The sequence below is a fragment of the Acomys russatus genome, chromosome 4 (genome assembly GCF_903995435.1).
Source record: "Acomys russatus chromosome 4, mAcoRus1.1, whole genome shotgun sequence".
Lineage (NCBI taxonomy): Eukaryota > Metazoa > Chordata > Mammalia > Rodentia > Muridae > Acomys > Acomys russatus.
Genome location: NC_067140.1, coordinates 62,718,575 through 62,731,365, shown reverse-complemented (window position 1 = coordinate 62,731,365; position 12,791 = coordinate 62,718,575). Strand labels below are relative to the sequence as shown.

General features: G+C 41.0%; 1 protein-coding gene across 7 annotated transcripts in view; it reads left to right on the top strand.

Annotated features, from left to right (window-relative positions):
* Gabpb1 (GA binding protein transcription factor subunit beta 1) overlaps positions 1–12,791 on the top strand; it is a 52,106-nt gene that overhangs the window by 17,461 nt on the left and 21,854 nt on the right. For all 7 annotated transcript variants that reach the window (XM_051144557.1, XM_051144554.1, XM_051144558.1 and 4 more), the window contains exons 2-6: positions 1,726–1,833; positions 6,682–6,849; positions 8,495–8,689; positions 10,192–10,303; positions 10,639–10,752. In XM_051144557.1, the coding sequence (XP_051000514.1) occupies positions 1,726–1,833; positions 6,682–6,849; positions 8,495–8,689; positions 10,192–10,303; positions 10,639–10,752 (697 nt within the window). The remainder of the gene's footprint in view (positions 1–1,725; positions 1,834–6,681; positions 6,850–8,494; positions 8,690–10,191; positions 10,304–10,638; positions 10,753–12,791) is intronic.

The window sequence follows — 12,791 nt, the reverse complement described above, 5'->3', positions numbered from 1 at the left end:
TCTTCTAGGAGAGGGATCAACTTGTCTTTTAAAGATTATGTAGTCTTTAGTAGGAAATTACTGCTTAAGGTTCCTCTGCCCTCCGGCATGGTCTCTAGGAAACACCTTTATCTGAGATCATAAGTTTAGTCTCTTTGCAGAGATTAAGGACCTTGGGCTACAGAGAAAATGGGGGTGGGGGTGGGGAAGACAGCAGAAGGTCAAAGGTAAAAGAAGTGTTGCAAGTGTCACATGCAGAAAATACAAAAACCCATATAAACTCTACAACTGGATATGTTAGGCTTATTCTCCACCACAGGGTATGTTATGAATTCTCTTGTCATTTCACAGAGAATAACTCCTAAGAAATCTCATCTGTGCACACCAGCTCGTGTTGATGGCTTTCTGTGGCTAGTCCTTTGCATGGCATGGATGGGCTCATATTACAGGACCTCCTAAACATGATAATTTGGCAACGTTCTTTCCAGAGGGTCGATTGATTGTCTTGTAATTATCTCTTAGTACCTCCTAACCCGTCTTCTGAGTATGTGGCATGTTTTATGCCTTCCTGGAGGAAATGACCTTTCCAAGCTCCTTCAGTCTCTCACATGCTCTTCCTGAGTGACGGCTGCATTAGTCCACTTGTCACTTCTCCTTTATGGCCTCTCTACCTTGTGAGTGTATTCCTTTTTGGACAAATTTGAATCCCAGCTGCATCTTTTTTTTTTTTTAATCTCAGAAGATTCCTCGTCTTCACTTCACAGGCTTCCAGTTTTCCCTGTTTCTCTTTCCATAGCATGTTGTACAGTATCCCAAAGTAAGCTTCTGGCTGGACAGCTTTCTGGATTTGGAAACTTTCTTATTCCTCAGAAGGACCAGCTCAACTCTTTGCTCACCTGCGGATTCCTGTCATGGTCTTTTCTGACACATACATCTGTGTAACTTCCCTGCCTCCCTCTCCCTCCCCCCTCCCTTGACTGGGACTTTAGAATTCTTGAATTCTCTAAAGACAGAACCTCTGTGTAGATTCTTAGTGAGACAGCTGTCCTGCTCCTAAGACCATTCAGCTCCCTGTTCAGCACTTGCATGGAGTGTGAATTGTGTTCCTTTCTGGAAGACTAAGTGTGCACTGTGTGCACAGGAGCAGAAAGTGTGTGTTTCAGAATTCGAGCACACTTATTTTTTCAGAAAACGTCATGGTAGATTAGCTGATAGCAGCAACAGGATACTATCTTGTACTTTATGATTTTGCTTTTGTTTTCCAAGATAAGGTTTCTCTGTGTAGCCTTGGCTGTCCTGGACTCACTCTGGCGACCAGGCTGGCCTCGAACTCACAGAAATCCACCTGTCTTTTCCCCCAAGTGCTGGGATTAAAGGCGTGCAGTACCACCGCCCGGTCTACTATCTTGTACTTTAATTTTACTTTTATGAACATGTTATTAGGTTCTAATTAAAACAGGTGCTGGTTTTAGTTCTCAGACTCTCAGTATCTGTCACCTAACCTCTTCTGTTTTTTTCTGACCATATGTGAAAGAAGAATTTAAGCCAATTTTGCTCAGGTAAAAAAACTTAATGAGAAGAGAAATATATTTCAGGAATCCAAATATAAATTGTTTTGCATGATCATTAGTTTTAGGTTAACCAAATCACATTTATAGGGATAACTGAGAGTGGACTTCTGAAGGAGGGGGAGTCATGTCCAGTGTGTAATGGAGATTCTGATGCCAGCTCATGTGTTTCATTTAGATGTCCCTGGTAGATTTGGGGAAGAAGCTTTTAGAAGCGGCACGAGCAGGTCAAGATGATGAAGTTCGTATTTTGATGGCAAATGGAGCTCCTTTTACTACAGACTGGGTAAAGAGTGATTTTAATGTTGTCGAGTTGCTTTTACTTCCTCCTCCTCTTCTGCTGCCCCTCCTTCCCTTCTTCCCAGATAAAAATTTATCCAGTATTTATGCTTATATAAGGTAAATGTACACATACTTTTTTGGGGGAAGGGATTTGTTCAGAATTTTACAGTTATGTATTTTAAAAAGATTCATTTTTTTATAACTTTAAAAAATATTTATTATGTATACAGTGTTCTGCCTGCATGTGTGCCTGCACTCCAGAAGAGGGCACCATATCTCATTATAGATGGTTGTGAGCCACCATGTGGTTGCTGGGAATTGAACTCAGGACCTCTGGAAGAGCAATCAGTGCTATTAATCTCTGAGCCATCTCTCCAGCCCCTATTATGATTTTTTAAAAGATTTATTTATTTATTATGTATATAGTGTTCTGCCTGCATGTACACATGTACACCAGAAGAGGGCACCAGATCTTATTATAGACAGTTGTGAGCCACCATGTGGTTGCTGGGGGTTGAACTCAGGACCTTTAGAAGAGCAGCCAGTGCTCTTACCCTCTGAGCCACCTCTCCAGCCCTCTTTGAATTATTTTAAAGCAAATCCCTGCAACTGTCATTTCATGTATAAATATGTCAGCATTTGCCTATATCAGATAACTCTTTTGCTAAAGATTCTCAAGGAGATCTTCAGTGTGCTGCCAAGTTAAGAACTGAGAGTGCTCACAGCACTCTGGAGGCAGAGGCAGGCGGATCGCTGTGAGTTCGAGGCCAGCCTGGTCCACAAAGTGATTCCAGGACAATCAGGGCTACTTACAAAGAAGCCTTATCTTGAAAAACAAAAAAACCCAAAAAACCAAAAATCAAAAACAAACAAACAAAACTAAGAACGAGGAGTAAGGGCGGTGGAGGCACAAGCCTTAATCCCAGCAGAGGCAGGGGAATCTCTGAGTTGGAGGCCAGCCTGGTCTACAGAGCTAGTTCTGCACCAGCCAAGGCTACACAAAGAAACCCTGTCTTGAAAAACTAACCAAACATACAAAACAAAAACAAAACAAAAATACCAAAGAAAGAACCAAAAACACTGGAACCCAGAGAATTTGTTCTCTAAGATTAAAGTTTGCTGCTTTGGGAATACTTTGTTGGCTTTCCAGCTCACCAGCATGGGGTCCTGAAGACAAGACCTGAGCATGCTCCCCGAGGGACAGTTTCCTGAGAACTGTCTGCAGCATTGAGACTGTCTCAGCACACCCCATCCCCCACCCTTTCTCCCTTTTCTTGTGTGGGCACTGCAAAGAATGAGCTGATGTGAGCCAACACCAAGGAGAGAGGGAAATGTTTATTAAGAGAATTTGGAATCAGAAGCATGCCTTGTACATTTGAAGCCCGAACTCACAAACACCCATGTGTCTGGGAAACCAGAGGCCGAGGAGTGGATGTTGTTTCTTTGGACTAGGGTTCTTTCACTCATGTCCCTGGCAGAAGCAAATGCATATCCTATAGAGAAATTATTTTTAAAAATCCCAGCTTCGTATCTACTAACAAAATTTCAAGGAAAGGGAGCAGTCAAGAGTAATTAACACCCAAACACAAATGCAAACACAAACACAAAGCAGCTTGAATGTCTCTGAAACAACCTGACAGTAGAAGCAGACCTGCTGAGGACGGTAGGTAGCGCATCAGAACACGTGAGAGACAGCTGCACACAAACTGATGGGCGGAAACCCAGGGTGTAACATAGACGCACAGTAGAAAATGGCAGTGCTGTGAGAGGTTGCGAGAGATGCCAGGAGCATTTCCATAGTGACAGAGGTAGAAACAGTAGACCCACAAACAGAGGCTGGGGCAGGGTAAAGACATTTGAAATAGTGGTTGCCTAGAATTTCCAGAATTGATAAATACCCACAAATTCAAAGAAGCTCAACAAATTTATAGCAGAATTAACTGGTTGAGAACACTGGTTGCTCTCGTAGAGGACCTGGGTTTAGTGCTCAGCTCTCACGTGGCAGCTCACAACTGCCTGAAACTCAGTTCTAGAGGATTCTTCCGGTCTTCACAGGCATTACACACATTGTGGTGAATAGACATACATGCAGGCAAACACTCATACACATGAAATAAAAATAATTTCTTTTTAAAGAAAGCACACTGTAGATAGATCATCATGATGTGTAGTACATCAAGACAGAAGGATCATACATAAAGGTTAGTTTCTGCAGTGTGTGAAGAGTTCCTGGGGGTCGGCAGTGAGAGACAGACAGGTGACTCAGAGTAGCACTCCCCCAAGACAGAGTTTGAATGGCCAGGAAATACAAAACCGTGTTCAACTCCATCAGTAAACAAAAAGCAAGCCAGAAGCTACTTGGCATATTTCTTGGTTAGCAAAGTGATATTTCGAGTGCCAACCTTGATGAGGAGATGGTACAAAGGTGAACCAACGTATCCATTTTGGAGGACAGTTTGACAGTGCTTATTAAATTTTAACACGAGTATGCCATTTGTAGCAATTGAACTTCTAGAACATTGAAGAAAATCTTGTTAATGTGCTTGAGTTGCTAGAAGACCCTACGTAGCAGAATCATTTATGATAAAGCTGGGAAAAAAATGTTCATCAGTTGATGAGTCGTATTAGCTACAGATTTTCTCAAGTGGATTATTGTAGAGAAATTTAGTGTGCTTCATTTTTGCTCATTAACATGAATGCATCTTGAAAATATAATTTTAAACAATAGACAAGTACGTGTGGTAGGATTCTAGTAAAGTTCAAAACAGGAAGAACCAAACTATACCATGTAAGGATTTATAATTGATAGAAATTAAAACAAAGCAATGCTTTGTCAAAAAATTGTGAGTAGGGACTGGGGAGATGGCTTAGTGGGTAAAGTGCTTGTCATGCAAGCTGACCTTGGTTTGGATCCCCAGAACGCACACCATGCACACATGCACACCAAAACCAAGAGACGGGCTTGTAATCAGGGAGCACCATGAAGGATTTCAAATTATTAGAATGGTTTTCCTTCCAGACTGGTGTTGACTTACAGACATTTAGCTAGTCTTGAAACCATATGTAAGTATGCATGTCACGTATATGTAAGTATGCGTGTTATATGTATTTTTTTCTCTCCTTGTGAGCCAAAAAGGAAAAGTCTCAAGAATAACAGCAGAAATACAAAATAGACCTCAGTACCTCTCTAAGTAAATCTCAGTGGTTGCTCAATGAAAGTGTTAAAAGTCTTTCATTAAATACAGAATTGGAGAGTAGAAAAAAGGCCAGTTATATGACAGTACAACAGGGCATGAAAAAAGGATTATTCAACAATCTCCTTTGATTTATGAGGGTCTGTTAAAACCTCAGTAAAATAAATTATTTTTTGTTGTAATAAAATAATTATTTCTAAGGTTTTCTTTGTAATTCTGTCACTTGTGTGACTTTAGGCAAATTGGTGACCTCTCTGTGCTTTAGGTCCCGTTACAGTGCTTGTGCTGTGAAGGCATCAAGTGAGACCAATACGAAGGTCTTAGGACAATGCGGTTTACAGGAAATGATTTAAAAACTGATGCTGGGCGTGGTGGTGCACGCCTTTAATCCCAGCACTTGGGAGGCAGAGGCAGGAGGATCGATTTGAGTTCACGGCCAACCTGGTCTACAGAGTGAGTTCCAGGGCAGCCAGAGCTGCTACACAGAGAAACCCTGTCTGAAAAACAAAACAAAACAAAACAAAACAAAACAAAACTGAGGTGATGGGCTGGAAAAATGGCTTGGAGGTTAAGAATGTTTGCTGCTCTGCCAGAGGACCTGGGTTTAATTCCTTGCACCCACTTGGGGGCTGACAACCATCTTTTACCCTAGTTCTAGAGGTTTTGTTTTTTTGTTTTTTGTTTTTGTTTCTGAGACAGGGTCTCTGTGCAGCCTTGCCTGTCCTGGACTCTGTAGACTGGGCTGGCCTCGGACTCACAGAGATCCGCCTGCATCTGCCTCCCGAGTGCTGGGATCACAGACGTGCGCCACCGCGCCCTGCAGTTGTAGGGGTTTTGTCACATTGCATTTAGGCAAAACATTCTTACATAAAGTAATACTAATAAGTCAAAACAAACTTAAAACAGAGGTGCTGTCTAATAGTGACAGCCTAGCAAATTTCATGATCTGGTGAAATAATCTCTTTTTAACATCATTGGCTGTCAATCAGAATTAGTGGGCTTTTTTGTACTTCTTAATGCATGTAATATAATGTAACCTAATAGACATACACCTCTGATACTAAAATTTTCTTCATTCTCAGATCATAATTATCTCTAATTTTAAAAAATGATTTTTTTAATGTACATTGGTGTTTTGCATGCATATGTGTTTGTATGAGGGTGTCAGAGCCTTTGGAACTGGTGTTGTAGACAGTTGTGCTGCTGGGAATTGAACTCGAGTCCTCTGGAAGAACAGCAAATGCTTTTAACTGCTGAGTCATCTCTCCAGCCCCATTATCTCTAATTTTTAGTAAAATTAATTCCAGTTGTTTTTCTGTTAGTGACAAAGAGCTAGGCATGATCTGATCCCAGCACTTGGGAGGCTGAGATGGGATCTCAGGTTTGAGACGTGAGACCTTGTCTAAAAGTAGAGGAGGAGCAAGAAGAGAATCTGAGTGAAAGGAACCACTGACTTCTTCCACATTAATGCGTGTATGGGGACAGTGAAGATAACCCTGAGTCAAATAACTTCTTTTGATGTTTGAATTACTATATCCACAACTTAATATGCTTCACTGTTTAAAATATAGAGTAGTTTATAGTGGAATTGTATCAAAAGCAACTAAAAAGCTTTCTTTTTTTGTTTGTGCATGTGTATGTGTGTTCCTTTGTTACAGTTGGGAACGTCTCCTCTCCATTTGGCCGCACAGTATGGGCATTACTCTACTACAGAGGTACTTCTCCGAGCCGGTGTAAGTAGGGATGCCAGGACCAAAGTGGACCGGACACCACTGCACATGGCAGCTTCTGAGGGTCATGCCAGCATAGTAGAGGTTTTGCTTAAGGTATGTCTTTTCTTTTTAGACTTAGGTTTTGAATCTAAACCCCACAAAAACTTTATGAAATGAGAAAGAGGATGGGTTTCATTAAGTGCCTACTTTTTAGCCTGGTGTGGTGGCACACGCCTTTAACCCCAGCACTCAGGAGGCAGGGTCAGGCAGATCGCTGTGAGTTGAATGCCAGCCTGGTCTACAAAGCGAGTTCAGGACAGCCGAGGCTACACAGAGAAACCCTGTCTCACCCCCTCCCACCAAAAGTTCTACTTTTTGTTTCACCTTTGATAGAACATTTGTTACAGATGTGTGTAAATCTGTCAAATGAATATTGCCTTAAAGTTTTCTTTGGAGGGAGAGAAAAACCCTCCGATAGGTGTACCCTCAGTTAAGAGTCAACCATCGAGAGTCAGTCCAGCTTTGCCTTACTATAGTCAGAGTCCGTAGGCAAGGAAGATGCATCTCGGTGGTTAGCAAACAGATTAACAAGTAATCAAATGTGGATTTACTGTTAGTCTTCTAAATGTCAATGGGTCACATGGAAGATTCTGAAGTGGGTGACAGTGATTGTTCATGACCCTTTTCATCTTAGCCTGAAGATGAACTCACATGAAGGAAATGAAAGGAAGTGTAACGTCAAATCACATGTAAAAACTCGGGCTGGAGGGATGGCTCAGTGGTTAAAAGCACTTACTGCTCTTCCAGAGATCCTGAGTTCAATTCCCAGCACCCACATGGCAGCTTACAACTGTCTGATGCCATTTCCTGGTGTGTAGATGTAATGTAGAAAAGTCTCCATACACATTAAATAAATAAATAAATAAATAAATAAATCTATAAATCTTACCCACATGGCAGCTCACAACTGTCTGATGCCATATCCTGGTGTGTAGATGTAATGTAGAGAAAGTCTCCATATACATTCATTAAATAAATAAATAAATAAATAAATAAATCTTACCCACATGGCAGCTCACAACTGTCTGTAACTCCAATTCTAGGTTATCTGACACCCTCACACCAATGCACATAAAATAAATTAGATAAACTTTTTAAAAAGTAAAAACTCAAGTTACTGTTTAGTTAACTCGATGCATTTAAACCATTCTTTCAGCATGGGAGCAGAATAGACGTTGCTGAGCTGCTTCATATTGTACTGCTTAACTGAAGTACAGCGCGCATTTACACAGCGCACGTGCGCTGTGACTAGCTGCAGCACGCTGCACCTAGCCTCCCGGTCAGACAGTGCCGCGGCAGCTTCCTTCTGATTCCCTAGGTGGGTCTTGTTTTGAAAGCAAAGGGTACATTTAATTATAAGGGTTTACCCACCTTAAACCATTAAGGAGTTCCGGAGAAAGCCTCAGTGCTGCCCTTCACCTGTTAGGCCACTTCAGCTCTTTGTGCCCCAACTAAGTACTAAAACCACAGTTGTCTTATGTCAAGAAATTAGGAGGAAAGTAGATAGGAAAATCACCATGGTAGAAAAAGTGATAAAGTGACAGATAACTGATGATACTGAACATATATCTAGTAATTCCCCCACTCTAAAATTAATGGTGCCCTTTCTTGCTTAAAAGCATTGTGGCTGGTATTTTCATATCAGGGATTTTTTATATTCTATATCTTGAAATATTACTGATTTTGAAATATTTTTTAGCATGGTGCTGACGTCAATGCAAAGGATATGTTAAAGATGACAGCTCTGCATTGGGCAACAGAACATAATCATCAAGAGGTGGTGGAACTTTTAATCAAATATGGTGCTGATGTACACACGCAGAGTAAATTTTGTAAAACTGCATTTGATATTTCAATAGACAATGGAAATGAAGATTTAGCAGAGATATTACAGGTAATTTGGCTTTGAGTTTAAGAAAACTTGGAAGGCAGCTTGCAGCCAGATGCTCTGTCTTGCAGCGTTTCCTGTTGGGCTCAGTTCTTTGAGTGGCCTTGTTCTCTCCACTTCTCACTTGTTACTGTCCATAATCTGTCACCTTAGAGAAGGAGCTAATCTCTGGCTTTCAGTTTCTGAGTTCCCTTTCTGAATATAAATTATTTTGTTGTATATTTGAATGTCATATTTTATCAAAACAATTGCAAATTACTTTATAAAGATTTAGTTAACTAATAGCCCTTGGATGAGTGATATAGTTTGCTTTTTAACTCTATTTTTCTTTTTAATTAAAATTTACTGTGTGCATGGTGGGGGGCGCAGAGAGTGACTCTGAGGAGTTGCTTCTCTTCATCTTCACGTGGGTTCTGGGGACTGAACTGAGGTCTTGAAGCTTCTGTGGCAAGCACCTTATAACTACTGAACCATCCTGAGCCTCTTCTTTATTTTAAATCTACTGTGTCTAGCATTGCTATATTTACAGTTCTAAAAATGTAAATTGGGATCTAGCAAAATGGTGTGTTTTGCTAGGCAGGATGTTCATTTGGGTTAGATGCCTAGGAGAGGAATGAGAAGATTTACGTTAGTCTGCTTTAAGGACTGGGGTGATCTGCCAGGACGGTCCCTTCCGCCTTTGTCTCTTTCCCATGGTGCAGCTTCTGGGAATTTCCCCAGGCAGCCCCCTCCTCCTGACCCTGTCTCTTCTCTCAGTTCCTTGAATATGGCTGAAGCTTTCAGTGTCAAAACACGTAGATATGAAGGCAAACACATGTGACTAAAAGTGGTAAAATTTTGCCAAGCTTTTGTGATGTAAGTGATAGAGACTATTATTCTGGTTTCTTTCTTTCTTTTTTCACCATCTGTAAAAACTAAACTATTTCTAGACATTATTCTGTTGGACTTTTCTGGTCACCAGAATTACTTCTTACCTGTCTTCTCGTCCTGTTCTCCGTAGAGCTCTCTAAGCTTACCTGACCTCACTGAACTTTCTTGTAGGATGTGTTTTGTGCTGGGAAGTGCTGAGTTTTACCTTGACTCTTGCATTTTTCATATCTAGGAATATAATTTAAGGCTTGAGGTCTAAGATTAAGAACAGTCAAATGGGAAGGCCATACTTTAATATGTTATATATTGCCTAATGTGGCAGAAATCATTTAAGTAGTTCTACAGAACAGTAAGCTATCTTTGATTGCATACTTTTTCTGTGTTCTGTAAGAACCTTTCAGATGTGAATTTCTCCTCCAGTGAGGTTTGTTGTCACTCAACAGGAGGCCTTAGGATAAAGTCCGTACCTACACTTCCTGCTGCCCTCTCAGTGCTTCGCTAACAAATCTTCCCATTGTATTATGTGGCTTTTCTAAGAGACTGTGCTTCTTCATGTGTGTATTTATATACTAGATTGAGAACCTGTTCCTGATGTACTACCTGTAATTCTGAAAATATTGTGATGATTTATTCCCTAGATTGCTATGCAGAACCAAATCAACACCAACCCTGAGAGTCCTGACACTGTGACAATACATGCTGCCACACCACAGTTCATCATTGGACCTGGAGGGGTGGTGAACCTAACAGGTCTGGTATCTTCAGAAAATTCATCCAAGGTAGCAGGTATTGAGTTGCATGTAGGACAGCTGTTAGGATGTTAAGCATTAGTAGGGATTCATCAATTTAAGGAAGGACTGTTGGAGAATGAGGGTAAGAATACATCTGCTTTCTTGGCCTCCTAGTTATTAACAAAACCATTTTTCTGAGATAAACAAATCTAAAGTCTTATATAGTACACGGCAGTATTACCTTTCCCAACTGATGCTCTCCAGTGTTAGTTAAGACTCAAGTGAGAAACAGAGGATGAGCGGGATGCATTGAGTAAGCACCCTAAAGTCTGAATTCTGTTTCTTCTCTCCTAGATGAGACGGGAGTGTCTGCTGTCCAGTTTGGAAACTCCTCTACGTCAGTATTAGCTACGTTAGCTGCCTTAGCCGAAGCATCTGCCCCACTGTCCAACTCCTCAGAGACTCCAGGTTAGAACACAAGTCAGATCTGTACCCTGAGCATTTCAAGTTCTGCCTGACCTTTCCATAGTTCACTTTGTCAAGGTTTTCCTCTGTGGTTAGTACTTTTTGAATCCTGTTCAAGAAGTCTCTTCAGCGTTTATTAGAATGTTTGGTTTTCTTCAAGAGCTCTCATAATTTGTGTTTACCTCTGCGGTTCCTTCAGTTGGTTTTTCTACCTTTCTTATTACTTGCTTATTTCTTATTAATTAAAGTCTTTATTTTTGATTTTTATTTTTATATCAGCTACCAGTATGATGCAGTGTCCTGATCCCATTTTTATTAAGTGCTTTATCAAGTGCTTGCAGAGGCCAGGAAGGGAACATAGCCTGTTAAGGTGGAGTAAAACTGCTCAGCTCACAGGTGTGGAGGACGAACGATGGGGGCACCCGCCGCTCGCCTCTCCCTGAGTGAAGTCCTGTGGCCCAGCTGGCCAGATCCTCTGTTTACATGGTAAACTGGAAAAAAAGAATGTGAAACCAGGCATGGTCTGTACTCTGGTAATCCCAGCATTTGCCAGGCTGGAGCAGAGAGGTCACAAGTTCCCTATCAGTCTGGGCTACACAGTAAGAATCTATCTCAAAGGAACAAAAGAAGACAAAAGCCAAGAGAATAGATGCATTAAAAATTACTAAATTTTAGTAACAATTAAAATAAGCAGCAAACTTGTATGGTTCACATAAAACATGTGCTTGCCCAATTTGGCTCTTACTTTTTGCCACTTTGTGACTTTTGCTTAAATAGAATATTTAAATATATATGAATTTGCATTTTCATAAATTTAAATATTTTCAGTCTTATATATGATAGAAAAATCTTAATGACTGAAACAATTTATAAAAAAAAAACAAAACAAAAAAAACCACTATTAAATGGGTTAGCCGGACCCTTTGTGCTAGAGGTGATGGCACATGACTTTAATTTGAGCACTCGGAGGCAGAGGCAGGAAGATCTCTGTGAGTTCCATCCAGGCGACCCACGGTAACATACTGAGAGCTGCCTTAGGGCGGGTAGCAGGGTTTAGATGATGGCAGGCAGTATTGACAGACGGCTGGCTCTAACATGGCTTTCTTTTGCTAGTTGTCTTTTACTCTAGTTACTGTGTGAATAAATGAGTTCTCTTTTATTTGGAAATTTTAGTAAAGTCTGAAAGTGGTCAGGTTTCATAGCACCTGCCTATAATCTCAGCTACTGCAGAGGTGAGGCAGGGGTGGCTGGTCAAAGACAGCCTGAGTTCCACACTGATTCTGTGCCTTAAAAAAAGAAGACACACACAATGCGCCTCCCCGCAACCCTAAGAAATGCTGGGCAGCTATAGTTTAAATGACTCTGTTTGGATCAGTGTATGAGTAAAGAATATCGTCTTCTCCAGACTTTGATTAATAACAGAAGCTCACTGACTGCATGTTCTGAGGGTAAGGTGCTGTGAGACGTGTTTTTACTCAGGATGTTGTTGAGTCTTGACCCAAAACTCTAGAGTAGACATAATGGAAGAGGCAGTGCTCTTCCCTTTCCCCCTTTCTCTTACTATTTAGTGCTGATGATCACTAGGGTGTTCTCTGCTTCTTGGCAGTCTTAAGATTTTTCTGAATTACTTCTGGCTGCCAGCAGCTCCAGGCACCATCATGCTGACATGCTGCACTTACAGCCTGTGCTTAGATTTGTAGAAGCCATCAAAGAAAACTGGGTTCAGGGCTATCAGAGCATTTTTTGGGGAGAATGTGTGTTCACTATGCTTGAGGCACTGGGTTTGATCTCCATCACCAGTGAAAAGAAGGTGAGTGGGACAGAAGACTTTATTTTGTTGATGGATTAAATTTGTATATTTCATTTCAACACTGTGTCATAACGAAGTTTCGGGAAGGTTGGTAGTGGGAAGATATTAAGAGTATGAATGGAGCAAAAGTTCAGGTGTATGTCACTAAGGTGCATACCAATTAAAGAAATACAGTCCCGATTCAGTTGGCATATGCTCATTGTTTTGAGATGGAGGGTTTGATGTACAAGTA